General features: G+C 43.3%; 2 protein-coding genes across 4 annotated transcripts in view; both read right to left on the bottom strand.

The window, feature by feature from the left end:
- Positions 1-26,920, bottom strand: part of LOC309567476 (NXPE family member 4-like) — a gene marked incomplete at both ends in the record, with an annotated part of 285,167 nt that overhangs the window by 47,004 nt on the left and 211,243 nt on the right. The window contains one exon of the mRNA XM_082272865.1: positions 12,833-12,936. Within this exon, the coding sequence (XP_082128991.1) occupies positions 12,833-12,936 (104 nt within the window). The remainder of the gene's footprint in view (positions 1-12,832; positions 12,937-26,920) is intronic.
- LOC309566425 (NXPE family member 1-like) overlaps positions 25,017-26,920 on the bottom strand; it is a gene marked incomplete at its 5' end in the record, with an annotated part of 132,193 nt that continues 130,289 nt past the window's right edge. For all 3 annotated transcript variants that reach the window (XM_082271566.1, XM_082271567.1, XM_082271565.1), the window contains one exon: positions 25,017-25,648. In XM_082271566.1, coding sequence (XP_082127692.1) covers positions 25,113-25,648 — 536 coding nt within the window. In that variant the 3' untranslated portion in view covers positions 25,017-25,112. The remainder of the gene's footprint in view (positions 25,649-26,920) is intronic.

Below are 26,920 nucleotides of genomic sequence, written 5' to 3'. Positions count from 1 at the left end.
AAAATGTACTTACGTAAATAGGGAAGCAGGTGTCATCGTGTACATCCCATAAAACAAGGGAGGACATGTAGACATCTGCAACCATGGTTGTATCATAAATGGATAGATAGACAAATCAGAACAAGTCTTCAATGTATATCGTATAAGAAAAGACATATATACACATACTATATACATTCAATGTATATCTTATGTGTATATATGTCTTTTCTTACCCAAGAAAAGACATATATACACATACGATATACATTGAAGACTTGTTCTGATTTGTCTATCTATCCATTTTTGATACAACCATGGTTGCAGATGTCTACGTGTCCTCCCTTGTTTTATGGGATGTACACGATGACACCTGCTTCCCTATTTACTTAAGTACATTTTTTCAATTTATATAGATCTCCCATACATCTAAACCATAGTTTGCAGCCAGATCCGCTTTCTGGTTTGGTTCCCGTGTTCGCCCCGGGGGGGGGGGGTTTCCCCTACCTTGCGGTCCAGGATTCTTACTATCGAGTAGCTGGCTGCATGCCTTTCAGGTGTGGTATTTTTGACTAAACCGTTTCTTTTGACCAATTGATACAAATGTACAGTATTGTTATATATTTTTGAAATACATGTATTAATATTTGTATTTTGTGTATTTTTTGTTTACATGAATAGGGTTGAGCGGACACCTAGATGTCCGTGTTCGACGGGTTCGGCCGAACTTTAAAAAAAAGTCCGGGTCCGTGTCCCGGACTTTTACCGAACTTTTCCCGGACACCGAACCCCATTGAAGTCAATGGGGACCCGAACTTTAAGGCACTAAAATGGCTCTAAAACACCAAAGGAAAGGGCTAGAGTGCTGCAAATGGCAGCAAAACGTAATTAAGAGCATGGCAAGTGCTCTGCAAACAAATGTGGATAGGGAAATAACTTAAAACAACAAAAAAAAACAGAAAAATAAAACAATGTTCTTCTTCATCTCTGAAGGACGAGGCCCATATGGAGTAGGAGGGAGGTTGAGGTGGTGGTGGATGTGGCGGTGACATAGGCGTGCGCACAGGGTGTGCTGGGTGTGCCTGGGCACACCCTAATCACCTAGGGCACATAGCATTGCCAGTGAGGAGATGGGAAAGATCTCCCTGGGACCTGCTCTGCTCTATTTCTCCTTGCCTACAGGTACATGGCCCCGATACATTACTCTCCCTGCTGGCAAACACATGCATGTGTATTTCAACTTTGGGGTGCACACCTTAATGCAATAGGCTGCGCACACCTATGGGCGGTGTAGGTGGAAGCGGCGGTGGAGGAGGACCAGGGCCGGATTAACAGCATCATGGGCTTGGTGCTGAGGATTTTGAAGGGCCTTAGGGCCGTGCCTTGCCATGCACCCAGAGGAGGAAGGGTGCAGCCATGCATGCCTAATTCAACATGGGATGCTGTCTCTGAAGCCCATAAACACATCCATGCATCGCCAACTGTCCCTCCTTGTCCGGCCTTCACGCTGTGTGGGGAGGTTCTGAGGGTGCTGCCTGGGGAAGCGAGCATAGAAGCCAGACTTCTGTGTTTACAAGTGACAGAAGAGCGGTAACAGTGAATATGGCCAACCCGGGGCCTATATAAAAGGTAGGGGCCTGGAGCTGCAGCTCCAATAGACCCTACATTAATCTGGCCCTGAGGAGGAGGACGAGGTAGCCAACACTGCTTCTTTTCACAAATTTTAAATGAGGGTACACCCCAAAAGAGTGAGAAAGAGCAAAAATGGAACAATGGGTGGGTAAGGTCGGTATCCATTGCTATTCTGCATAAGGTACGGAAAAGTCCCGTGGGATCCATGCCTGGTTCATTTTAATGAACGTGAGCTTGTCCACATTGTCTCTGGACAGGCGGCTGCGCTTGTCTGTTATAACGCCCCCAGCCGTGCTAAATACCCGTTCAGATAATACACTGGCTGCAGGGCACGCCAGCACCTCCAAGGCGTAAAGGGCAAGCTCAGGCCATGTGCCCAATTTGGAGACCCAGAAGTTGAAGGGGGCAGACCCGTCATTCACTACATGTAGGCGTGTGCACACATACTGCTCCACCATGTTGGTAAAATGCTGCCTCCTGCTAAGACGTTCCATCTGAGCTGCTGGTGCTGCTGTTTGTTGTGGCGTGCTGACAAAGCTTTTCCACATTTCGGCCATGCTAACCCTGCCTTCTGAGGTGCTGGCGGTGCCCTGGTTGCGTTGGCGACCTCCTCCTCCTCCTCCTCTGCCTTGTGCTTCCACTGTGGCCCCGCTGTCAGATGGGAATGCCAGCAGCATGGCGTCTACCAGCGTGCGCTTGTACTCGCGCATCTTGCGATCGCGCTCCAGTGAGTGAATTAAGGACGGTACGTTGTCCTTGTAACGGGGATCCAGCAGCGTGGCCACCCAGTAATCAGCACAAGTTAGAATGTGGGCAACTCGGCGGTCGTTGTGGAGACACTGCAGCATGTAATCGCTCATGTGTGCCAGGCTGCCCAGAGGCGACGAAAGGCTGTCCTCTGTGGGAGGTGTATGGTCCGTGTCCTCTGTATCCCCCCAGCCACGCACCAGTGATGGCCATGAGCTGGCCTGGGTGCCACCCTGCTGTGAACATGGTTCCATCTCCTCCTCCAGCTCCTCCTCCTCCTCATCCTCCTCATCCTCCAGAACTGTGCCCCTGCTGGACAATTGCGTCCCTGGCGTTTGCGTGCGCAGGAACCCACCCTCGGAGCCCCTTGCGAATGACTGCCCTGAAAGCCTTGGAAATGTTACCTCTTCATCCTCCTCCTCCTCCTCATCCTGTGCCACATCCTCTTCCATCATCGCCCGAATTGTTTTTTCAAGGAGGCATAGAAGTGGGATAGTTAAGCTGAGAACGGCGTCATTGCCACTGGCCATGTTGGTGGAGTACTCAAAACAGCGCAACAAGGCACACAGGTCTCGCATGGAGGCCCAGTTATTGGTGGTGAAGTGGTGCTGTTCCGCAGAGCGACTCACGCGTGCGTGCTGCAGCTGAAACTCCACTATGGCCTGCTGCTGCTCGCACAGTCTTTCCAGCATGTGCAAGGTGGAGTTCCACCTTGTGGGCACGTCACATATGAGGCGGTGAGCGGGAAGGCCGAAGTTACGCTGCAGCGCTGCCAGGCGAGCAGCAGCAGGGTGAGAACGCCGAAAGTGCGCACAAACGGCCCGCACTTTCTGCAGCAGCTCTGACATATCGGGGTAGTTTTTAAGGAACCTCTGCACCACCAAATTCAGCACATGCGCCAGGCAAGGGATGTGCGTCAAACCGGCTAGGCCCAGAGCTGCTATGAGATTTCGCCCGTTATCGCACACCACCAGGCCGGGCTTGAGGCTCGCTGGCAGCAACCACTCATTTGTCTGCTGTTCCATGCTCCTCCACAACTCCTGCGCGGTGTGTGGTTTGTCCCCCAAACAGGCAAGTTGTAAAACTGCCTGCTGTCGTTTACCCCTGGCCGTGCTGAAGTTGGTGGTGAAGGTGTTACGCTGTCCGGATGAGGAGGCGGTAGAGGATGAGGAAGCGGAGTAGGAGGAGTTAGGAACAGGAGGCAAACTGAAGCGCCCTGCAATCCTCGGTGGTGGAAGGACATGCGCCAAATTGCTATCCGCCTCAGGCCCATCCGCCACTGCATTTACCCAGTGTGCCGTTAGGGAGATATAACGCCCCTGACCGTGCTTACTGGTCCACGTATCCGTAGTTAGGTGGACCTTGGCACAGATGGCGTTGCGCAGTGCACACCTGATTTTTTCCCCCACTTGGTTGTGCAGGGAAGGGATGGCTTGCCTGGAAAAGTAGTGGCGGCTGGGCACGATGTACTGTGGGACAGCCACCGACATAAGGTTTTTAAAACTGTGCGTCTCCACCAGATGGAATGACAGCATTTCAAAGGCCAATAATTTTGAAATGCTGGCATTCAGGGCCAGGGATCGCGGGTGGGTAGGGGGGTACTTCCTCTTCCTCTCAAGTGTTTGGGAGATGGAAAGCTGAACGCTTCCACGGGACATTGTGGAGATGGTTGTTGGTGACCCAGGTGGTGGTGTTGCTGACAGATCGTCTGTTTGCGGGGTGGCAGGTGCCGGTATCACTACAGATGTGGCTGGAGCGGCCGAGACTGCAGCAGAAGAGGAAGCAGGATGAGCCAGAGACGTTTCTTGGTTTTGAAGGTGTGTACTCCACTGCAGCTCGTGCTTTGCACTTAGATGCCTGATCATGCAGGTTGTGCTCAGGTTGAGAAGGTTCATGCCTCGCTTCAAGCTCTGATTGCACAGGGTGCAAACCACTCGTGTCCTGTCATCAGCACATTTTCTAAAGAACTTCCACGCTAGAGAACTCCTTTGAGCTGACTTTGGTGCGCTCGTTCCCTTGCTGCGTTGGGCAGTAGCGGGCGTAGTGTCTAGGGCACGGCCGCTCCGCTTCTGCACCCTGCTCCCTCTTCTGCTGTGCTGGTGGCTCTGTGCGACCACCGCCTCTTCCTCCAAACTACTCAGTTCACCTGCATGACGTTCATTCCATGTGGGGTCGAGGACCTCATCGTCCTCCACATCATCTTCCACCCAGTCTTCACCCCTGCCCTCCTTGTCGGTCTCCACAATGCTGAACGCCGCAGCAGTTGGCACCTGCGTTTCGTCATCATCGGAGACGTGCTGCGATGATCCTTGCATGTACTCATCTTGAGGAATAAGTGGTTGGGCATCGCTGCACTCAATCTCTTCCACTTCTGGGGCAGGGCTAGGTGGATGGCCCTGGGAAACCCTGCTGACAGAGTCCTCAAAAAGAATAAGAGACTGCTGTATGGCTTGGGGCTCAGACTGCTGGCCTGATTTGCAAGGGGGTGAGGTGAAAGACGGTTGGACATTGGCTGCAGGTGCCAACTCTGACCTTTCTGCAGTAGACTGGGGGGGAGACAATGTGAAGGAACTGGAGGCACTGTCAGCAGCAAACCAATCTACTATCGCCTCAACTTGTTCTGGCCTCATCACTTCTAGGGGCGTTTGATGCCCTACCAAATACTGATGCAGGTTCTGTCGCCTACTCACACTTGAGGAAGGTGTTTCACTTGTGCGTGTAGCTGGCACAGATCGACCATGTCCTCTCCTTGCAACAGGAGCTCTACCAGCAGCACCACGACCCAGGCCACGGCCCTTATTTGACGGTCTCCTCATATTTCTGTAATTTAAGATCTTGCCCTAGAAAGGTTTTTATTGAATAGCGGAATAGAAAATATGATCCAAAAAAAGTGTATGTATATCACACGTACACAACCACACTAGGCCCCAATTACTATTGTTTGTACCCCTAAAAGGCTAGATGAGGAGTAGGGGGAGTATGGAACAGGCAGCACCCTCAAACCTTCAGAAGTATGAGATGAACCCCAACAACTTGGAAAGGTGGATCTCTCTCACACGTACCGACACAGACTATCCCGCAATTCAATTGATCCTCAAAGGTTTTTATTAAATAGCGGAATAGGAAATATGATCAAAAAAAGTGTATGTATCTCGCACGTACACAACCACACTAGGCCCCAATTACTATTGTTTGTACCCCTAAAAGGCTAGATGAGGAGTAGGGGGGGTATGGAACAGGCAGCACCCTCAAACCTTCAGAAGTATGAGATGAACCCCAACAACTTGGAAAGGTGGATCTCTCTCACATGTACCGACACAGACTATCCCGCAATTCAATTGATCCCCAAAGGTTTTTATTGAATAGCGGAATAGGAAATATGATCAAAAAAAGTGTATGTATCTCACACGTACAGAAACACACTAGGCCCCAATTACTATTGTTTGTACACCTAAAAGGATGGATGAGGAGGAGGAGGAGTATGGAACAGGCAGCACCCTCAAAGCTTCAGAAGTATGAGATGAACCCCAAAAACTTGGAAAGGTGGATCTCACACGTACCGACACAGACTATCCCGCAATTTAATTGATCCCCAAAGGTTTTTATTGAATAGCGGAATAGGAAATATGATCAAAAAATGTGTATGTATCTCACACGTACAGAAGCACACTAGGCCCCAATTACTATTGTTTGTACACCTAAAAGGATGGATGAGGAGGAGGAGGAGTATGGAACAGGCAGCACCCTCAAAGCTTCAGAAGTATGAGATGAACCCCAAAAACTTGGAAAGGTGGATCTCACACGTACCGACACAGACTATCCCGCAATTTAATTGATCCCCAAAGGTTTTTATTGAATAGCGGAATAGGAAATATGATCAAAAAAAGTGTATGTATCTCGCACGTACAGAAACACACTAGGCCCCAATTACTATTGTTTGTACACCTAAAAGGATGGATGAGGAGGAGGAGGAGTATGGAACAGGCAGCACCCTCAAAGCTTCAGAAGTATGAGATGAACCCCAAAAACTTGGAAAGGTGGATCTCACACGTACCGACACAGACTATTCCGCAATTTAATTGATCCCCAAAGGTTTTTATTGAATAGCGGAATAGGAAATATGATCAAAAAATGTGTATGTATCTCACACGTACAGAAGCACACTAGGCCCCAATTACTATTGTTTGTACACCTAAAAGGATGGATGAGGAGGAGGAGGAGTATGGAACAGGCAGCACCCTCAAAGCTTCAGAAGTATGAGATGAACCCCAAAAACTTGGAAAGGTGGATCTCACACGTACCGACACAGACTATCCCGCAATTTAATTGATCCCCAAAGGTTTTTATTGAATAGCGGAATAGGAAATATGATCAAAAAAAGTGTATGTATCTCGCACGTACAGAAACACACTAGGCCCCAATTACTATTGTTTGTACACCTAAAAGGATGGATGAGGAGGAGGAGGAGTATGGAACAGGCAGCACCCTCAAAGCTTCAGAAGTATGAGATGAACCCCAAAAACTTGGAAAGGTGGATCTCACACGTACCGACACAGACTATTCCGCAATTTAATTGATCCCCAAAGGTTTTTATTGAATAGCGGAATAGGAAATATGATCAAAAAATGTGTATGTATCTCACACGTACAGAAGCACACTAGGCCCCAATTACTATTGTTTGTACACCTAAAAGGATGGATGAGGAGGAGGAGGAGTATGGAACAGGCAGCACCCTCAAAGCTTCAGAAGTATGAGATGAACCCCAAAAACTTGGAAAGGTGGATCTCACACGTACCGACACAGACTATTCCGCAATTTAATTGATCCCCAAAGGTTTTTATTGAATAGCGGAATAGGAAATATGATCAAAAAATGTGTATGTATCTCACACGTACAGAAGCACACTAGGCCCCAATTACTATTGTTTGTACACCTAAAAGGATGGATGAGGAGGAGGAGGAGTATGGAACAGGCAGCACCCTCAAAGCTTCAGAAGTATGAGATGAACCCCAAAAACTTGGAAAGGTGGATCTCACACGTACCGACACAGACTATCCCGCAATTTAATTGATCCCCAAAGGTTTTTATTGAATAGCGGAATAGGAAATATGATCAAAAAAAGTGTATGTATCTCGCACGTACACAACCACACTAGGCCCCAATTACTATTGTTTGTACCCCTAAAAGGCTAGATGAGGAGTAGGGGGGGTATGGAACAGGCAGCACCCTCAAACCTTCAGAAGTATGAGATGAACCCCAACAACTTGGAAAGGTGGATCTCTCTCACACGTACCGACACAGACTATCCCGCAATTCAATTGATCCTCAAAGGTTTTTATTGAATAGCGGAATAGGAAATATGATCAAAAAAAGTGTATGTATCTCGCACGTACACAACCACACTAGGCCCCAATTACTATTGTTTGTACCCCTAAAAGGCTAGATGAGGAGTAGGGGGGGTATGGAACAGGCAGCACCCTCAAACCTTCAGAAGTATGAGATGAACCCCAACAACTTGGAAAGGTGGATCTCTCTCACACGTACCAACACAGACTATCCCCCAATTTAACTGATCCCCAAAGGTTTTTGATTAAATAGCGGAATAGAAAATATGATCCCAAAAAAGTGTATGTATATCACACGTACACAACCACACTAGGCCCCAATTACTATTGTTTGTACCCCTAAAAGGCTAGGAGTAGGGGGGAGTATGGAACAGGCAGCACCCTCAAACCTTCAGAAGTATGAGATGAACCCCAACAACTTGGAAAGGTGGATCTCTCTCACACGTACCAACACAGACTATCCCCCAATTTAACTGATCCCCAGAGGTTTTTGATTAAATAGCGGAATAGAAAATATGATCCCAAAAAAGTGTATGTATATCACACGTACACAACCACACTAGGCCCCAATTACTATTGTTTGTACCCCTAAAAGGCTAGGAGTAGGGGGAGTATGGAACAGGCAGCACCCTCAAACCTTCAGAAGTATGAGATGAACCCCAACAACTTGGAAAGGTGGATCTCTCTCACACGTACCAACACAGACTATCCCCCAATTTAACTGATCCCCAAAGGTTTTTGATTAAATAGCGGAATAGAAAATATGATCCCAAAAAAGTGTATGTATATCACACGTACACAACCACACTAGGCCCCAATTACTATTGTTTGTACCCCTAAAAGGCTAGGAGTAGGGGGAGTATGGAACAGGCAGCACCCTCAAACCTTCAGAAGTATGAGATGAACCCCAACAACTTGGAAAGGTGGATCTCTCTCACACGTACCAACACAGACTATCCCCCAATTTAACTGATCCCCAGAGGTTTTTGATTAAATAGCGGAATAGAAAATATGATCCCAAAAAAGTGTATGTATATCACACGTACACAACCACACTAGGCCCCAATTACTATTGTTTGTACCCCTAAAAGGCTAGGAGTAGGGGGAGTATGGAACAGGCAGCACCCTCAAACCTTCAGAAGTATGAGATGAACCCCAACAACTTGGAAAGGTGGATCTCTCTCACACGTACCAACACAGACTATCCCCCAATTTAACTGATCCCCAGAGGTTTTTGATTAAATAGCGGAATAGAAAATATGATCCCAAAAAAGTGTATGTATATCACACGTACACAACCACACTAGGCCCCAATTACTATTGTTTGTACCCCTAAAAGGCTAGGAGTAGGGGGAGTATGGAACAGGCAGCACCCTCAAACCTTCAGAAGTATGAGATGAACCCCAACAACTTGGAAAGGTGGATCTCTCTCACACGTACCAACACAGACTATCCCCCAATTTAACTGATCCCCAGAGGTTTTTGATTAAATAGCGGAATAGAAAATATGATCCCAAAAAAGTGTATGTATATCACACGTACACAACCACACTAGGCCCCAATTACTATTGTTTGTACCCCTAAAAGGCTAGGAGTAGGGGGGAGTATGGAACAGGCAGCACCCTCAAACCTTCAGAAGTATGAGATGAACCCCAACAACTTGGAAAGGTGGATCTCTCTCACACGTACCAACACAGACTATCCCCCAATTTAACTGATCCCCAAAGGTTTTTGATTAAATAGCGGAATAGAAAATATGATCCCAAAAAAGTGTATGTATATCACACGTACACAACCACACTAGGCCCCAATTACTATTGTTTGTACCCCTAAAAGGCTAGATGAGGAGTAGGGGGAGTATGGAACAGGCAGCACCCTCAAACCTTCAGTATGAGATTGTGTTCACTGTACCCCACAAAGATTGAGTTCACTGCACCCCACAATGATTGTGTTCACTGCACCCCACAAAGATTGTGTTCACTGCACCTCACAAAGATTGTGTTCACTGTACCCCCCAAAGATTTTGTTCACTGCACCCCACAAAGATTCTGTTCACTGTACCCCACAAAGATTGTGTTCACTGCACCCCAAAAAGATTGTGTTCACTGCACCCCAAAAAGGATGTTGTTCACTGCACCCCAAAAAGGATGTTGTTCACTCCACCCCAAAAAGATTGTGTTCACTGCACCCCACAAAGATTGTGTTCACTGCACCCCAAAAAGATTGTGTTCACTGCACCCCAAAAATGATTTTGTTCACTGCACCCCAAAAAGGATTTTGTTCACTGCACCCCAAAAAGGATGTTGTTCACTCCACCCCAAAAAGATTGTGTTCACTGCACCCCAAAAAGATTGTGTTCACTGCACCCCACAAAGGATTTTGTTCACTGCACCCCAAAAAGATTGTGTTCACTGCACCCCAAAAAGGATGTTGTTCACTGCACCCCAAAAAGGATTTTGTTCACTGCACCCCAAAAAGATTGTGTTCACTGCACCCCACAAAGGATTTTGTTCACTGCACCCCACAAAGATTGTGTTCACTGCACACCAAAAAGGATTGTGTTCACTGCACCCCAAAAAGATTTTGTTCACTGCACCCCAAAAAGATTGTGTTCACTGCAGCCCAAAAAGATTGTGTTCACTGCAGCCCAAAAAGATTGTGTTCACTGCAGCCCAAAAAGATTGTGTTCACTGCAGCCCAAAAAGATTGTGTTCACTGCAGCCCAAAAAGATTGTGTTCACTGCAGCTCACACACAGAAAAATGGATGTGGATCACTGACACCTGCCTATCTCCAATCCCACACCACACAGCAATATCGATTGTAGTTTGTAGAACACAGTTTCCCTAAAATTCAGCAGACTCTGTCCCTAACAGGATTGAGAAGAGATCGTAGATCAGGATTGAGTGCAGATTCACCCCACCCCCCACACAGCAATATCGATTGTAGTTTGTAGAACACAGTTTCCCTAAAATTCAGCAGACTCTGTCCCTAACAGGATTGAGAAGAGATCGTAGATCAGGATTGAGTGCAGATTCACCCCACCCCCCACACAGCAATATCGATTGTAGTTTGTAGAACACAGTTTCCCTAAAATTCAGCAGACTCTGTCCCTAACAGGATTGAGAAGAGATCGTAGATCAGGATTGAGTGCAGATTCACCCCACCCCCCACACAGCAATATCGATTGTAGTTTGTAGAAGACACTGACCCTATATAATTCAGCAGACTCTATCCCTAAAATGCCTACAACTCGCCCTGCCTAAACACTCCGACCTGTCCCTCAATTCTATCCGGACACAAATGGTTTTTTCCTGCCTATCTTTCCCTAATCAGCAGCCAGCACGTTGATGTGTGCTCTCTGTCCCTGAATCTAAGCAGCATAATGACGCCGCTGCGGCTGCCTCGAACTTATAAAGACTTGGTCACATGCTTCAGACGGCCAATCACAGCTACTGAGACATTTGCAGGCATGGCTGGGATGGCTTAAGGCACACCAGTTAAACGATTGTTGATTGGCTGTTGAAAGCCCGCCATGAAAAGAGCGCCAAAGCATGCAAAACCCGGAAATAAAACGACCGAACACGGATTTTTACCCGAACATACAGTAAAGTGTCCGTGTCCGTGTTCGGGTACAAAAAATCCAATTATTCGGTACGAACACGAATAATACAGTCCGTGTTCGCTCAACACTATACATGAATTATTGTACATTCCTTTTTCTCTATTCTAGTGATTATAACTGAGTTTTGCACAAATCCCTCAATTGCCCCTGAAGAAGCGGCCTTTGCCATGAAACATGTTGGGCTAGAAATTTTGGGCATCGTCGATCTCTACATAGTCACTACCCAGGAGAATCCACTTCTGGCTGGTAACGGGTTCACAGTGGTTTCTATTAACCCCTGTGTAGGATTTGACACTACCATCTGCATTCAGTGTACTAGAATATGGTCTGTAACTGCAATTGTTTTTAACATTGATTTGTTTGCATCATCTTGCATCCTGTAATAAAGTATACATTTTATGTTTCTATTTTTTGTCCTTAATAAAAATGTTCTATGTCTTTTATACATAACCTCTTAAGCATATTTGTCATATGACGGCACCCCACTAGAAAGTCCCCCCTCCCACACGCCCTCTCCATGTTTTTTTCTTTTTCAACATATTAATTTGTGAGTATGATGTGCATATATTTTTTAATAACCATTTTTGCAAATGTAATGCACTAGGCAGGTGCGCCCTCTTTATTTTTTCATTCTAGCGCAGTATATGTACTGCTGGTGGTCAGCAAGTGGTTAAAAAAATATGTTCTGCAGTATTTTAGCCTCAAAAAAGCCTATTTATCCTGCCACTGAAGTCCACCTAATGCAACTTCCTGTGATGAATGTGGCAATGATGCTGCACTCCTCCTGAATTCAGAGAAGCGTTGTCACACCATCACAGGAGGTGTGATTATCGGTATTGTAACAGCGGATTTACAAGCGTGTAGCTTGTGAAATCGGCATCTGACCACATCTAACCATTCACTGCTTTCTGCATTGACAGCACCGCCTCTGTTGCTGAATCCCTCCCAATGTGAGCTGCAGTGCCTGGGAGGGGGAGAGCGGCTCACACAGATGAAAGGGAAAACCCGTTTACCAAAATATATGTATTCAGCAGTCGTCCAATGGGCGCATGGATCTGCACATTTCTCTAAGAACTTAATGAATTCACTGATCAGCAAATATTACTGGGCCCCAGGAATACCAACCTTAACCAGAAATTACTGCGCCTCATGTGCAGTATGTGTGAAATGTTTCTGCGGTGTCTCTTCTGTCCTCACCGGAAGACAAAGAGGAACTAATAAAATCAGAACTAACTAATGAACTGACTGTCAGAGTTTGGTTTATTCTCTGTGCGTGCACATTAATCTCAAATTAGGAAGGGGCAGATATAATCTCGGACTGTTCTGGTCCAAATCTAAAACAAGACAAATGAAGGAGAATTTGACTCAGTTTGGGGAGGTAAAGAAAGTTTATTGTTAACTTTTTGAGGCTTGTACATCACACATTAGTTGGATTTGGGACCTTTTTAGATTGTCATACTAGAACTTTTATATGCACTTTAATAATTTAGGTGATTAGTACATACCTTTGTGAAGTGATGCATTGCAAAGCTTATTAGCAAGATGCTAATAAATGCAAGAGCCAGACAAAATGTTTGTTTCCATGTAGTGGTCATCCCAATTTCATAAGCTGAAAAAAAAAGGGTTACTTCTGTTATTCTGTGCCACCTTTTTACCTAAATTAGACATATCATAATCATACAGTACAGTTACAGTTATCCCCTTCTGACTTGCATTTGACATGCTTCCACCAGGTTTTGCATTCCCCTAGACTTGTATGGGAATGCAAAACCAATTTAAAGCAAATAAAAACTTGTTGCCCCAGGACCTTACATATACAAGAAAAAAGCTCCTGTATATGTATTTTAACTGTGCATGTATATTGGTTTTCTACATACAGTATGTACTTTCTTTCTTTATTACACTTTGCGCAGTAATATCTGTAGACTCAGAGCTCTTTTTCAATATATGAACCTCCAGCTTCTATTCTATCTATAGCTGATAAAGTGATCACATGACCAGGAATCCATTTTAATTGCTTGATTAGTGGAAACCAAAGCTGCCAATAACAGAGGGGACTGACAGCTTGGGGCCGATACTGTGCCAAAGGGGGACATAGTTTAACCTCCCTGGCGGTCTGATTATTGAAGATTTTAGGTGCTGAAAGCAGTACCATTATTTTGCATGGAAATCTGTTCTGTACATTTTAAAACTCACCTTCCCCTGGGATCCCCCGCCATCCTCCCGCTGTCCTCCCCTGCAATCCTCCCGCTGTCCTCCCGCTGTGTGCTCGGCCGATGCTGGGACCTGTCTTCCGGTTCTCTTCCCTGCGAGAATTGTGACGCAGGGGGGTGGAACCGGAGGCAATTTAAAAAAATGTAAATACACTAAATGACTTGATCCTAACGGATTACACTGTATCATGCCATTTCACCACAGGATTGCACCTGGTGACTCTTCCAGTGCCCTGCCTGTGCTTTTCCAGTTCTTTGTGCCTGGAAAATTGAGAATGACCATGGCATCAAAAAAGCGTTCTTTTTGCACAAAAGCGCTTTTAGACGGACTGGAAAACACAGCGACAGCGAAACGGAGTTACTTGAAGAACTGAGCGATAGCGATTTGTAGGAAAATTCGTCATCAGATACGGAAAGTGACGACAGCGATGATTCTGATGTCTTTCTGGCACATCGCTTCCGTTGGAAATTCTGAAGAATCATTTGATATACTTCCCAAATTCCAAAAGCTATGTGCCAGAAAGAGACATCAGAATCGTCGCTGTCATCACTTTCCGTACCTGATGACGAATTTTCCCACTAATCGCTATCGCTCACTTCTTCAAGTGACTCGGTTTCGCTGTCGCCATTTTCCAGTTCATCTAAAAGTGCTTTTGCGCAAAAAAAAAAAAACGCTTTTTGGACGCCATGGTCTTTCTCTATTTTTCAGCCACAAAGCACTGGAAAAGCACAGGCAGGGTACTGGAAAAGTCACCAGGTGAAATTCTGTGGTGAAATGGCATGATACAGTGTAATCTGTAAGGATCACAGCTTTCTATCATGTCATTTGTGTATTTACACATTTGAATTTGCCGCCGGTTCCTCCTCCATGCGTCGCAACGCTGGCAGGGAAGGGAACCGGAAGGCAAGTGCCGGCATTTGGCCATGCACAGAGCGGGGAGAGACTGTGAGGAGGACGGCGGGGAGGACGGCAGGGAAGGTGAGTAACATTCTGGGGTAATGCCGAGTGTGGCTCTGGGTTACCGCTTTTGGTACTGAAAGTTACAGTCTGTGTTGGCCCAGCTTCTCTGCCGATTCCTTCACCTCCCTACATATCTTTTTATGTAACAGCTGGGGGAGCAGGAAAGAAAAATACTATCAAGTGTCACTCGAGTGACAGCTCTCAGCCTGCTGAGGCCGCAGATATCAGATCAAGGATGGCGGCACCCAGCAGCAGTCTTAGAGCTTTTGGATGTCTACACAAGGGAGACTTCTACAGACAAATAACAGTCCCAGGCCCAGGGGGAAGGCAACCCCACTGGGAGCACTCATAGCATGCAACAGCAATGTGTTAGAAGTAGTAGGCTTCAGGTGTGCTGACAGCATCTGTCTTGAGGTGTAGAATGCAACCTGGCCAGTCTGTACTCAAGCAGATAGGCTTCAAGAAAATATGGTGTGTCCCCACACTTCCCTTACTCCCCCAGAACTTCTCACTGACGCTAAGCACGTTCCATGCCATACTGGTGACCTGTCCCTACTCTAGGCAAACGCACAATGCGCACCAAGCCCAGGAGCTAGGGTCTTAAATAGACTCTTCCTGACCCAAGATGGCCACTAGAGTCACATGGGGTGCCAGCATCCAGTCGGATAGCTGCCCCCTGTGACCCAGGAAACCATAAAGGAAATAGGTTCCTCTTGTCTCCCTCTCCATATACAATGCCACTATGTTTGAGAGCCACCTGTAGTTGAGAAAGCAGACTGCACCTGCCTACGTGCACCTATTTCAAATATACATGCATTTTAATTATGGAAGTACAATAAAAATCATATTTTATATGGAGGTACAAGAAAAATAATATTTTATGTTTTTTCTGGGAACGGCAAATTACATTACTTTTTTTTTTTTTTAACCTAGATCTAAAGCATTCCTGAAGCAAAGGGAATGAACCTGCAAGATCTTAGAAAGTCAGATGCTTTGCAGCAGGCCTGGTCTAGTTAAGGACATGAGGTCATGAAAAATAAAACTGATAAATGGTTTAAAGTGGAACTTGACTCCTGTCATGTAAAGAAAAATTAGATTAATTAAAGTGTAGCTATGATTAAAATAAAAAATGCTAATTACTTTACTCCATACTCGCCTTTTCCTTTTGGGTTTCAGGAACACCTGATCCTCGTATTAGGTGCAGTGGGAAGAAGGATTACCTCTATGGTAGATGCCATCATTCTCATCTCACTTTAAGGAATGGTAATGCTAATAAAGGGCTTAGTTTATTGAGTGGAAAGCTCTACAGGCTAGGTCCTTGTGTCCCCTTCCCTAATTTGAGTTGAGTACAAGGGTAGATAGTTCTTCTAAACTGTCCCACGAACAGGTCCAACAAGCTCCAAACTGGAGGGATTGCTTCTCAGCCTCATAATATTATGATGTTAAATTGTACCATTGAGGACCAAAGCCTGAAAAAGGGGGGAAAAGACTAGAGATATTCTCAAGGTGGACTTTACTGGCACAACCACATGACAAAATGTCGTAAAAAACTATACATTTTTATTCAAAATATATTTAAAAATGTTTGACATTTTAAAGACACATATACAAAAAAGAATTGTTGTATAAAAAATGTTATGCAACGAGAATGACTCAAGTAGTTGTACGTGACCTCCACCATACCATACCATACCATACCATACACAATGCTACATATAACCAGAAACCATTTGTTCCAGAATTAGAACCACATAGTAACAGAGGTTTTTGATGAATGTGAATGTCAAAATTTTTTTAATATATTTTGAATAAAAATGTATAGTTTTTTATGACATTCTGTCATGTGGTTGTGCCAATAAAGTTCACCTTGAGAATATCTCTAGTCATTTTTCCCCTATGCAATTAGGACAAGGACCCTAGTGTCCATAGCGCCATCATATGGGGATACTTTAAATCTTATTCTCGAAGCCTGAAAAAGTTTTGTATCTTCCTGAAAACTGTGCAAATACATTGCAGACTGTGGAAATCCTGCAATTCCTGGAAATCAGGGTCCCAGAGTCTGGTGGAAGAGTGGAGAGGAACAAAATCTAAGTTGCATGAGGCCCAGTGGGAAGTCAGTGATGATTTGGGGAGCCATGTCATCTGCTGGTGTTGGTTCCACTGTGTTTTATCAAGTCTAAAGTCAGTGCAGCCCTTTACCAGGAAATTCTAGAGCACTTCATGCTTCCCTCTGCTTACCAGCTTTATGGAGATGCTGATTTCCTTTTCCAGCAGGATTTGCCACCTGCCCACACTGCCAAAAGTACCAATACCTGGTTTAATGAACATGATAACACTGTGCTTAATGGGCCAGCAAACTCACCTGACCTAAACCCCATAGAGAATCTGTGGGATATTGTATAGAGGAAGATGAGAGATACCAGACCCAACAATGCAGAGGAGCTGAAGGCCACTATCAAAGCAACCTGGGCTTCCATAACACCTCCCCAGTGCCACAGGCTGATCGCCTCCATGCCACACCACATCGATGCAGTAGTTCATGCAAAAGGAGCCCCGAACAAATATTGAGTGCATACTATACTGTAAATGGACATACTTTTCAGTAAGCCAACATTTCTGTATTAAAATAGTTTTTTTTATTGGTCTTATGTAACATTCTAATTTTCTGAGATACTGAAATTTGGGTTTTCACTAGCTGTAAGCCATAATCATCAAAATTAAAAGAAAGAAACACTTGAAATATATTTCTCTGTGTGCAACACATCTATATAAAATATATGAGTTTCACTTTTTGAATTGAATTATTGAAATAAAATAACTTTTTGAAGATATTCTAATTTTATGAGATGCATCTGTATATATATGTGGAGAAAATTATAAATAAAGACATTTAAAATTTAAAAAAAATAATTCATATACTAAATAATATCCTTACACATATTAACCCCATGATGTAATCTGATTTTTCAATATAGAGGTTAAAACTGTTGTAAGATTTTTTTCTGTGTCCAATTGGAGAGATTTACCATAATTTCCTGCCCTGAAGACACAACTGTAAGTCTGAGAAAATCTCTCAAATTAAGGGAAAATCCCTTCTTAGAGACCTGTCCCCAAAACAGCTTTCCCTATCTGAAGATTTCTGTTCCAATGACCACTTTACTTCTTCGATTTACCAAAGCCAAACTTTTGGCTTTGTAAATAATTTAACCACTTGTGTACTGGTATGTAATACCCTTTCATTATTTTGTTCTGATGATTCAGTCAGACTTCTTTTCTCCCCTTCCTCAACTTGGAGAGAAAATGGCGGGTTGTCAAATGTAAACGGTACAGTGTTTACATTTGTGATCGCTGTGATTGGTCATCAATAAGGTACAGAGCCACTTGGATTGGCTCTGCACACTGTTCCTGTGATCTTAGCCGTCTGATGATGGCTCAGATGGCTTTCATTAACAGGCACTCTTTTCGCCATTGTATCTAACCAGCACCTCTGAAATAACCATTCTGCCATAAAATATACAGCAGTAGTAAAGACTTATTGATAGATTCACTTAAAGCAGTAAAACAAGATTTTTGCAAGATTCATTAACAGGCCCTCCGTTCGTCATTGTATCTAACCAGCACATCTGAAATAATCATTCCACCATAAAATATACAGCAAGAGTAAAGATTTATGGCTAGGTTCACTTAAAGCAGTAAAATGAAATGTTCGCATGATACACATAGTGTTTAATAAACAATGAATTACCATAACGAATAAAGTATGTAAAAAGATTTGAACACCATGGATTTAATTCAGAGCTGATCAACATTCACAATCACATTGTTATAAACCCCACTTCTGATTCTTGCAACAGAATCCACATCTAAACCCATATAAACTTCATTTCTCCCATCTGTCGCTGAAATCCCATGTTTGTCAGTTAAGTTCACAACCCAATGATATCACATTTTCACACGTTTTCCTGATCCAACAAGTATCGCTTTTGGAGCACCTGCTGGTAAAACCTGGTAGTGCACCCATAGGCAGAAACAATGTGATTTTTTAGACTTTATCAAGCACTGCTCCAATCTGTTGTATGCACAGGGGTTGTGGGTGATGACAAAATGTTTTTCCTAGACAAATCAGAGGTAGTAATTTTTCTTGGCCTAAGTGCTAGCACAACTTCAAGTCTCAGCATCCTGCTTCCAACCCCCAATATACAAATGTACATAAACTTCAAACATGCTGTACAATAAATAATAAAGAAAAAAATACTAGTGTTTCCATACTTGTTGGAGGTCACGGCATGGACTGAGGTTTAGGAAAAGGTAGGCACAGGCCAGTGGATTAGGGGTATTAGAATAATTCCTGCCCGGTTTCTAAAGGGAAAAGGGATTTGATTTAAATTGGCTGTGAACCACTTTATAATTACCTTGTCCTGACAGGGTCACATTTACTGAATAAGTCACCAGTAAAAGAAAAAAATAATATACTTACCCACCACCCCCTTGTTCCTGCAGGTATTCCAGGTAGAATACTTAAGGCCCCTGTACTGAAAAGCCATTGGATGAGTTGAATACATGTTCCCCCTTCAACTGCTGTGGTTACCTCCCCCAGCTTACAGGACTTATGATCCAGAGGGAGGAACCACAGTTACGAGCAGGGGGAAGCAAGTACTTGACTAATCTTACGAGCAAGGGGGAGCATGTACTTGACTAATCCAATGGCTGAATACTTGCAGCTTCTTAGGCACACATTTAACCCTTTTCCCCTGGTGTTAACCCCTTCCCTGCCAGTGTCATTAGTACAGTAACAGTGCATATTTTAAGCAATTATTACTGTAGTAATGTCACTGGTCCCCCCCAAAAGTGTCAAAAATGTCAGTTAGGTGTCCGATCTGTCTGCTGCAATGTCGCAGTCCCGCTAAAAATTGCTGATCGCGTCCATTTGCTAGTAAAAATAAATAAATACAAATTACATAAATCTTTCCCATAGTTTGTAGACGTGATACCTTTTGCGCAAACCTGTCAATATACCCTTATTGGGATTTTTTTTACCAAAAATATGTAGCAGAATACAAATTGGCCTAAAATGATGAAAACATTTGATTTTTTTTTTGGAATGTTTTATAGCAGAATGTAAAAAATATTGTTTTTTTTTTTTTTCTGAATTGTCGCTCTTTTTGGGTTTATAGCACAAAAAATAAAAATCGCAGAAATCAAATACCACCAAAAGAAAGTTCTATTTGTGGGGAAAAAAAGGATATCAATTTTATTTGGGTACAGTGTCGCATAACCACGGGCTATTTCTTACTCTCATCTGACTGGACAGAGCCACGCCAGGGTAAGGAAGCATCCAGGCTGCCTAATTGATATCTGACTCGCCTTTTCCCCAGCCTTGTGCCTCAATGAGTGCTGGTGGAGCAGAGCAGAGAGTGGTGACTAAAGCTGGATACACACTATCCAACTTTTGTGGTTAGATTTCCTTCAGATTTACCTTTTCTATGTAGTGCAAGGGCCTGCCAGATTGCATACAAATTGAAAATGTTTAGGTTTGACCTCATATTATATGGTTTTGGTAAGTCTAAAGGAAAAAGTCTTCAGAAAATCTTATAGTGAGTATGGCCCATAAGACTGAGAGCTGAGTGATCAGCAGTCCTATGATTGTTAAGCTCATGGATTTTTTTTTTTTTTTTCTCAATAAAGAGTTTATTGATAAACATCAGAATACAAGAACTTAAATACACATTAGTGCAAACGCACATTAACGTGGTAAACAAGTAAAACTTCACATTTTAATTAGGTAAATGTACAACATGTACAACAAGTAGAAACCAAAATATACAGTTCTAGCTGCTCTTAATAAGTGCAATTAGTCAGGAATATCATCAAGACAACCCAAATGTATGAAAAAATAGTTTCGAAAATGTCAAGTCTTGTACAAAAAATATTAGTTGCATTGATGCATAATCTACTACGAAAACTCTAAAAGTCATAAACCATGGACTAGCGTAATGGTCGGGTGGAATGTCAATAAAAAGTCTATTGAGTAGTTATGAATTCAGAAAAGAATATATAATAGAGTGAATATCAGAGAATGGAAAGGAAACATCAGAAAGTGGAAAGTAGTTGAAGACAAGAGAATGGGAGGAAAAGGGGGTGGGGGGAGGGTAAAAAAAAAAAAAGGGGGGGGAATAGGCATTACTTAGGCTGCTAGGATATCAGAGTTACCGTATGTCAGATGCAATTAGTTTGACGTGGTTGTGTAAAACGTATCAGGTATTTATTAGTGAGTGGTATTTAGGTGATAGAGTAAATACTATCCATGGAGTCCAGATCGTGTGAAAGGTGGATTTGTTTTCTTTTTTAATGGCTAGAGTCTCTTCCATGTCGTATATAGATTTGACTTCCAGGAGCCAGTTTTGAATCAAAGGTACTTGTGTGGTGTGCCAGTTCAATGCTATCAGAACCTTGGCTGCATTCAGCATGTGTCTAATTGATGATTTTTTGTATTTCTTGTAAGGAAAGTCATTTAGATGCAATAGACCAGGCATGTCCAACCTGTGGCCCAGAGCCCCAGGCAATGCGGTCCACTGCCTCAGAAGGGATCATCCTCTAGTTGTGTTAAATTAGTGCTTGGGGGGGCGGGGGGACGGCAGCGCGGGAAGGGCACGGCGGCGTTTTATTACTTATATACCTTAACTATAGTTTATATTTTATATGCGGCCCGAGAAAATTTCTCTACACTCAATGTGGCCCAGAGAGGCCAAAAGGTTGGACACCCATGCAATAGACAACTTACTGCATCCAATTTAAGTTTTGTATCAGTGATTTTTATGATTAGATCAGTGATTGCTGACCAAAATTTTTGGATTTCCTCACATTCCCACCAAACATGCAAGAACGTACCCTTGCTTTTCCTGCACCTCCAGCAAACATCTGAATTTAGGTCTGACCAGTTTTTACGTTTCACATGGGTAATATACCACTGAGTCCTACCTAACTTTGTATGAATTTTCTTGGAGTTTGATGCTTATAGAACATTTGTGGGAAAAAAAGCAAGCCTTTTCCCATTCATGCTCCTGAATTGGCTTTCCCAGTTCAGATTCCCGACCGTGTCGCTGGTTGCGCACGAATGTTATAAGCCAAAAAGGTTCCCCCTCTGATGGATTCTTGTTTAAGGCACAGTCTCTCAAATTCAGTGGGAGGTCTGAGGATGGAGTGTTTGTGTTTATGTCTCAATATAAAATCGTGCAATTGAAGGTAAGACCAAGCCGATAGTTGTATATTAGGGAATTCTGCAGAAATGGCCGATAAAGATTTAATTTTTGGTCCATCCACACAGTGAGTGACCAGGAGTGGCTTGCGTCTATCATCATACCTCAGCTAAAAGAGCGGATTGTCTAGGTAGGTGTGAAAAGAGGAGGGGTTTGTAAGGAGAAAGGGGAAAACTAATCAAAGAATAAAGAAGAATGAGAAAAAAGGAGAGGTTTAGAAGAGCGAGTAGAGTATTAGATAGAATTAAAAAAAAGTAAATGTCAGTAAAGAGTATCTTCTGTAGTGACTTAGTAAGCCACCACAGGCCTATATAATTAGGAATAGAAAAGGGTGAAAAGTAGATCAGTAGAATAAGATGCTGTCTGAAATCCTATTTGGGAGCAGTTAGACCACTATCTATCCACACAAATTGTGTGGAGTGTGTGAAAAAATAAGTCAGTCAGTTAGGGTTGAGTCAACAATTGTGAATCCTTTGTGAGAGAAAAAGGATTGTTAGAAGAAAAAAAATATAATGAACCAGCGAGCCATAGGGCGCAGTAAAGAGAAAGACCACAATGTGGTCTCACTCCCAGTGCGTCACAGGGGCAAAGTCTTTTCGTAAGCCATACGGTCCAGGGGGAGATTGTGTTCACTCAAAGGGTAGGGCCTCCAATAAACCAGTCAGTGTCACACATATATATATATATATATATAACATTAGTAATCCTTGAAATATGCATACATTAACGTGAATACATAGCGTATCAAAAATCCAGAACGAGAAGAGGGAAGAATGCGCCCTGTTCCGCTACCTCAGGACCCCCTTATTGGTACACTCCAAGACATACCTAAATCACAAGTGGTCTTAAAAATAGAACGACCTTCATAAATGTCTCGGGATCTTATTAAAAAAAAAAAAAAAGAATAAGCTTATATTTAAGTCTCTCTAAATTAATAGGAGATCGTGTTTCTATCAAAGCACACAGCTAAAGGTGATATTTCCTTTGCATTTTCATAAAACATTGGATATAGAGGTGAGTTGGAGTATTGGGTCAGATAGATTCTTAGAGCTGACATCAAATAAAAAGCTGAGTATAATCGGGATAACCTCCATAGACATAGGAATTTGCCTTCCGGTCATGTTCAAAGTGTCAATAATATGGTCCCGCTAGGGTGTCAATGAGTTGAGGAGCCTCTGTGGGCTTTTCATGTCTATATGAAGCATTAATACCTCATATCCAGTGTGACATTCAAGGGTTTGAAGTGGAGCACATACTCATGACAAAGGTCTTAAATTCTTCCGTGGTCTCTAGGGAAATGTTCCACTTGTCGCGTTGTCGAGTCTCAGAAAAGGCCGGAGATAAGGAAGGATCTTCACACCTAAAATGAGTATAGTCTACAAAAGGGCAAATATACATGATGTGAACAATAGTTGTAACATAGTGTCATACGCTTCACCAGGGGTATTCCTATAGGATCAATTGGAGTAGCGAGTCGGGCAAGTGGTGTTAGGTAGGTGGACCCACAAAAATAAAGAAAAAAAAGAAGGGTAGTCTAAATGAAGGTCATCCCATTAATTTTGTTATTGTACTTATCCTCCTTTCATGTAACTGCTTGAAAGTCACAGGCTGAATAAATCATATAGATGATAATAGTTATATGAGTGTTTTCTATTCACCTCAGACAGTATGATAAGTGCAAAGTAGCATTCCGTGCGGCTTCAGATCTTTTGTGTGTGTACAAGCCTCTTCCCAAATGGCTGAGGTTAGAAAAAGCTGTGCAGAGTCGAAGGTATTTAACATCTAATGAAGATTTGTATTTTGCTGCCATCTAGTGGACAAAAATAAGAACATATGGTGCCAGACCAAAATGAAAAAAAGTCTTTCAGTAGTCAGAATGATAAAAAGATAAGTGTAATATCTCTACTTGAGTCATCAATAGGTGCATAGAAATTGCAAAAAAGGGAACAACTCTGTCTCCAACAATATTATAGCTGACACTGCTGACATATAATCCCAGATGTGGGAGTCTCCCCTTGAGCTGGACGGCCATCATCCCATGATATTAAGCATAGTCTCTGTGTCTTGGGGTTTTATGAGGAGGAGGAGAAGGACCGGCCAAGTCCAGAAACTTTTGTTTCTTCCGTTTTTGAGAAGGGGTTTTATTTGGAGAGGGTCTGGTGGAGGAAGCAGAGGCAAGGATTGGAAGAGGGAGTTTAAACTCCAGGTACCAGTCAGGCAAATCTATGGGGTCAATCTGAAGATTATCACAGCAGGTGGAAAGGTCATTTGCTGTGCGCAGGAAGAAATTTTTTCCATTATAGGTCACTTGTTGTAATGCGAATGGAAACTTCCAATGATAAGTGATCCCTTTGAGTTTGAGGATTCCCAACATTGGTTTAACTGCCTTCCTATTTTTCAGTGTAATAGGAGACAAGTCCTGGAACAGCTGAATGATATGTTCATTGAATAAAATCTGATCATTTTGTCTTGCCTTTTGTAGGATTTCTTCCTTTAGAGTGAAACTGGTCAGACAACTTATAATGTATCTTGGTGGGGCCGGATCAGGGGCTTAGGGCTCTGTGTGCTCTGTCAAAGTCTATGGGTGATTCATTGGGTCTCTCAAGCAGGCTGTTAAAGATAGAGCATAGGGCCGATTTGATTTGTTCTGAGTTTACAGCTTCAGGGACCCCCCTGACCCTAATGTTGTTTTGTCTGCCCCTGTTATCCAAGTCCTCCATTTGCCTATTAATGAGGATTAGATGTTTAGGATGTGTTGCTGTCACCTCCTCAAGATTCATAATGGCCCTCTCCCACTGCTTTCCAGCCCTCTCCCCGGCCACTACCTGCTCAGTGAGTCTGGAGATTTCGGACTTCAGATCTGTGATTGGGGTCAAGAAGGAGCTCTTAATGTCTGCAGCTATTTCCATCATATCTGAGTAAGTGAGTGTATGATCTCTTACTAGATCGTTTCCTACCTTTGAAGCTGCATTGGAAATATCTTCATAATCTTCCTCCTCCTCATGGTCCGCCAGCAGCGCCATCTTGGGACCTAGTGATAGCTTCCTCCCTGTTGGCTTGTTTTTAAATAAATCCGGAATGTACTTCCCTGAGTTGGAACTCTGAGTGCTGGGGTGTTTGTTCTGGGTTCCAGATTTAGTGATTCTGCCCATTTTGTGTTGTGGGATCGCTGGATGGCTGCACATTCACACTGCTGTCTCAGGAGCTCTGTTCTCAGGCGCCCATACCTCGTGCGCGCCAAGCCATGCCCCCCAAGCTCTTGGATTTAGAGGTGGCATGGGACAGCTGCAGTGTGACACTGATGCTACAGCATGGAGGTGAGTATGCAGTTTTTTACCAACCCCAAACCTATCCTTTAGCAGATATACGACAAAAACAAGTTGATCTGACTCCTAATAACATGCTCCGGTGGATGGACATTTCTAGAGCCAAATGCTGTGGACATGTCCCAGGCGTCTATCACCCCAACATTAACTCCACTGAAGATGTCCTTTACTAAGAGGTACTGAATATATCCATGAAAGTCACTGAATCGCTCCACATCAGGGTTAATCTCCCTGGTGTTCTCAGACTTTATGATAACTTTTGTATCTGGACTTCGTAAAAACAGGCTCTCTATGGCCCTTCGTATGTTGAGAAGTCTTTTAATGAAAAGGGGAAAAGGAAAGGGCCGGAAGTGCTGTCCTACACCTAACACAATGATTGTGTTGGAGCCACCAGCAAGCCGGTCGAGTTCATTGGTAATGTAGGAGTGATCTTTGATGTTGAAGAAGCTCATAGTTACAAATGGATGTCCATGTTTCTTCCATTGAATGTAGATGTTGTTTTGAAAGTCATATGCCTTACTGGTCCTGTGCCAACCAGCTTGGCGTTTGTCAAATAATGTCAGATCTATTAAAAAAAAAGATCAAAATGCAAATGATTATATATTTTTATCCAAACACATTTTATTGAAAATAGGTTTTGCATAAAATACAAAAAGGTGTCAATAGTACAGTATAGGGTCCTAGAACAAAACCAGTTTCAGTACAGAAAACATTGCATCTACAAGGAAACACACAGATAAGCTGAATTCATAGAGAAACTAAGTGAACTTTGAACATCAAATCTCAATCATCAAACATATGGGTACATCCCCAGCGTACAGTCAGAGGGAATATTTGCTATTCAGAATGAGGAGATTAAGGCCTCTATAATTTTTCCAGAGGAAGTCTATTGATTGCTGCCTCCTGACGCTGTGTGAGTAGAGGAGGACAGTCAGATGTATGCCTCCTGAAGCTGTGTGAGCATAGGAGAGGAATGTCTCCTGAAGCGATGTGCGCTGAGGAGGGTAAAAAGACTGAAGACTTCTCAAGGTGAGGTCTTGGATTGTTTCTGTGTGAAGAGAAACCAATGGACATTTGCTGTGTGAAGAGAAAAGGGACATTTTCTATGTGAAGAGAAGAGGGACATTTTCTATGTGAAGAGAAAAACCAATGGATGTTTTTTATGTGAAGAGAAAAGAGACATTTTCTGTGTGACGAGAAAATAAACGGACTATTGAGTGTCTGCTGTAGGATCAGCCAAGTCTGCCCAACAGTAGGTTGGGGACAGACTCCTCAGGTAGGTTCCTGTGTGTGAAGGTAGCTGCCCACAGTGGCAAGGATTTATTTTGTGTCTTATTTTTATTTTTGATGTTTTTGATGCTTGCACTTGTGTGAAGAAAATTGCAAGAATAAACCAAACTGTTGTTTTCAACCACTTCTCGGCTATATCCCTGTGTAACGAACCCCCCCCCCCCCCCAAGGGGTCATCCACCCCCGCCACCGAGCTAATCCCTCACAATATATATATATATATATATATATATATATATACTTTTATTGCTCTGATGTACCCGTTAAATATATTAATTTGAGTCTATTTTTATGTGCACATACATTGGAAGATTGTTTAATTATTTTATGTATTGCTCTGAGATTATATAATTTTGCGCAGCATTTTTATTATATATCATTTACACTGTGTGAGACAGTGGAGTGCTTGCAGTTATATCATCATTTGGTTGCTCGTGGGACTTGTTAAATTTAAAAAAAAATTACTTAACGCCTTACCCGTTGTAACACCTGACATCTAAATTAAGCTCATTCCATAAAGCCTAACACTAACCAATTAACCTTTAGG

This window comes from Pelophylax lessonae (assembly GCF_965119305.1).
Source record: "Pelophylax lessonae genome assembly, chromosome: 11".
NCBI lineage: Eukaryota > Metazoa > Chordata > Amphibia > Anura > Ranidae > Pelophylax > Pelophylax lessonae.
Note: the sequence above shows the minus strand (reverse complement) of the source record. Positions and strands in the feature narration are given on the sequence as shown.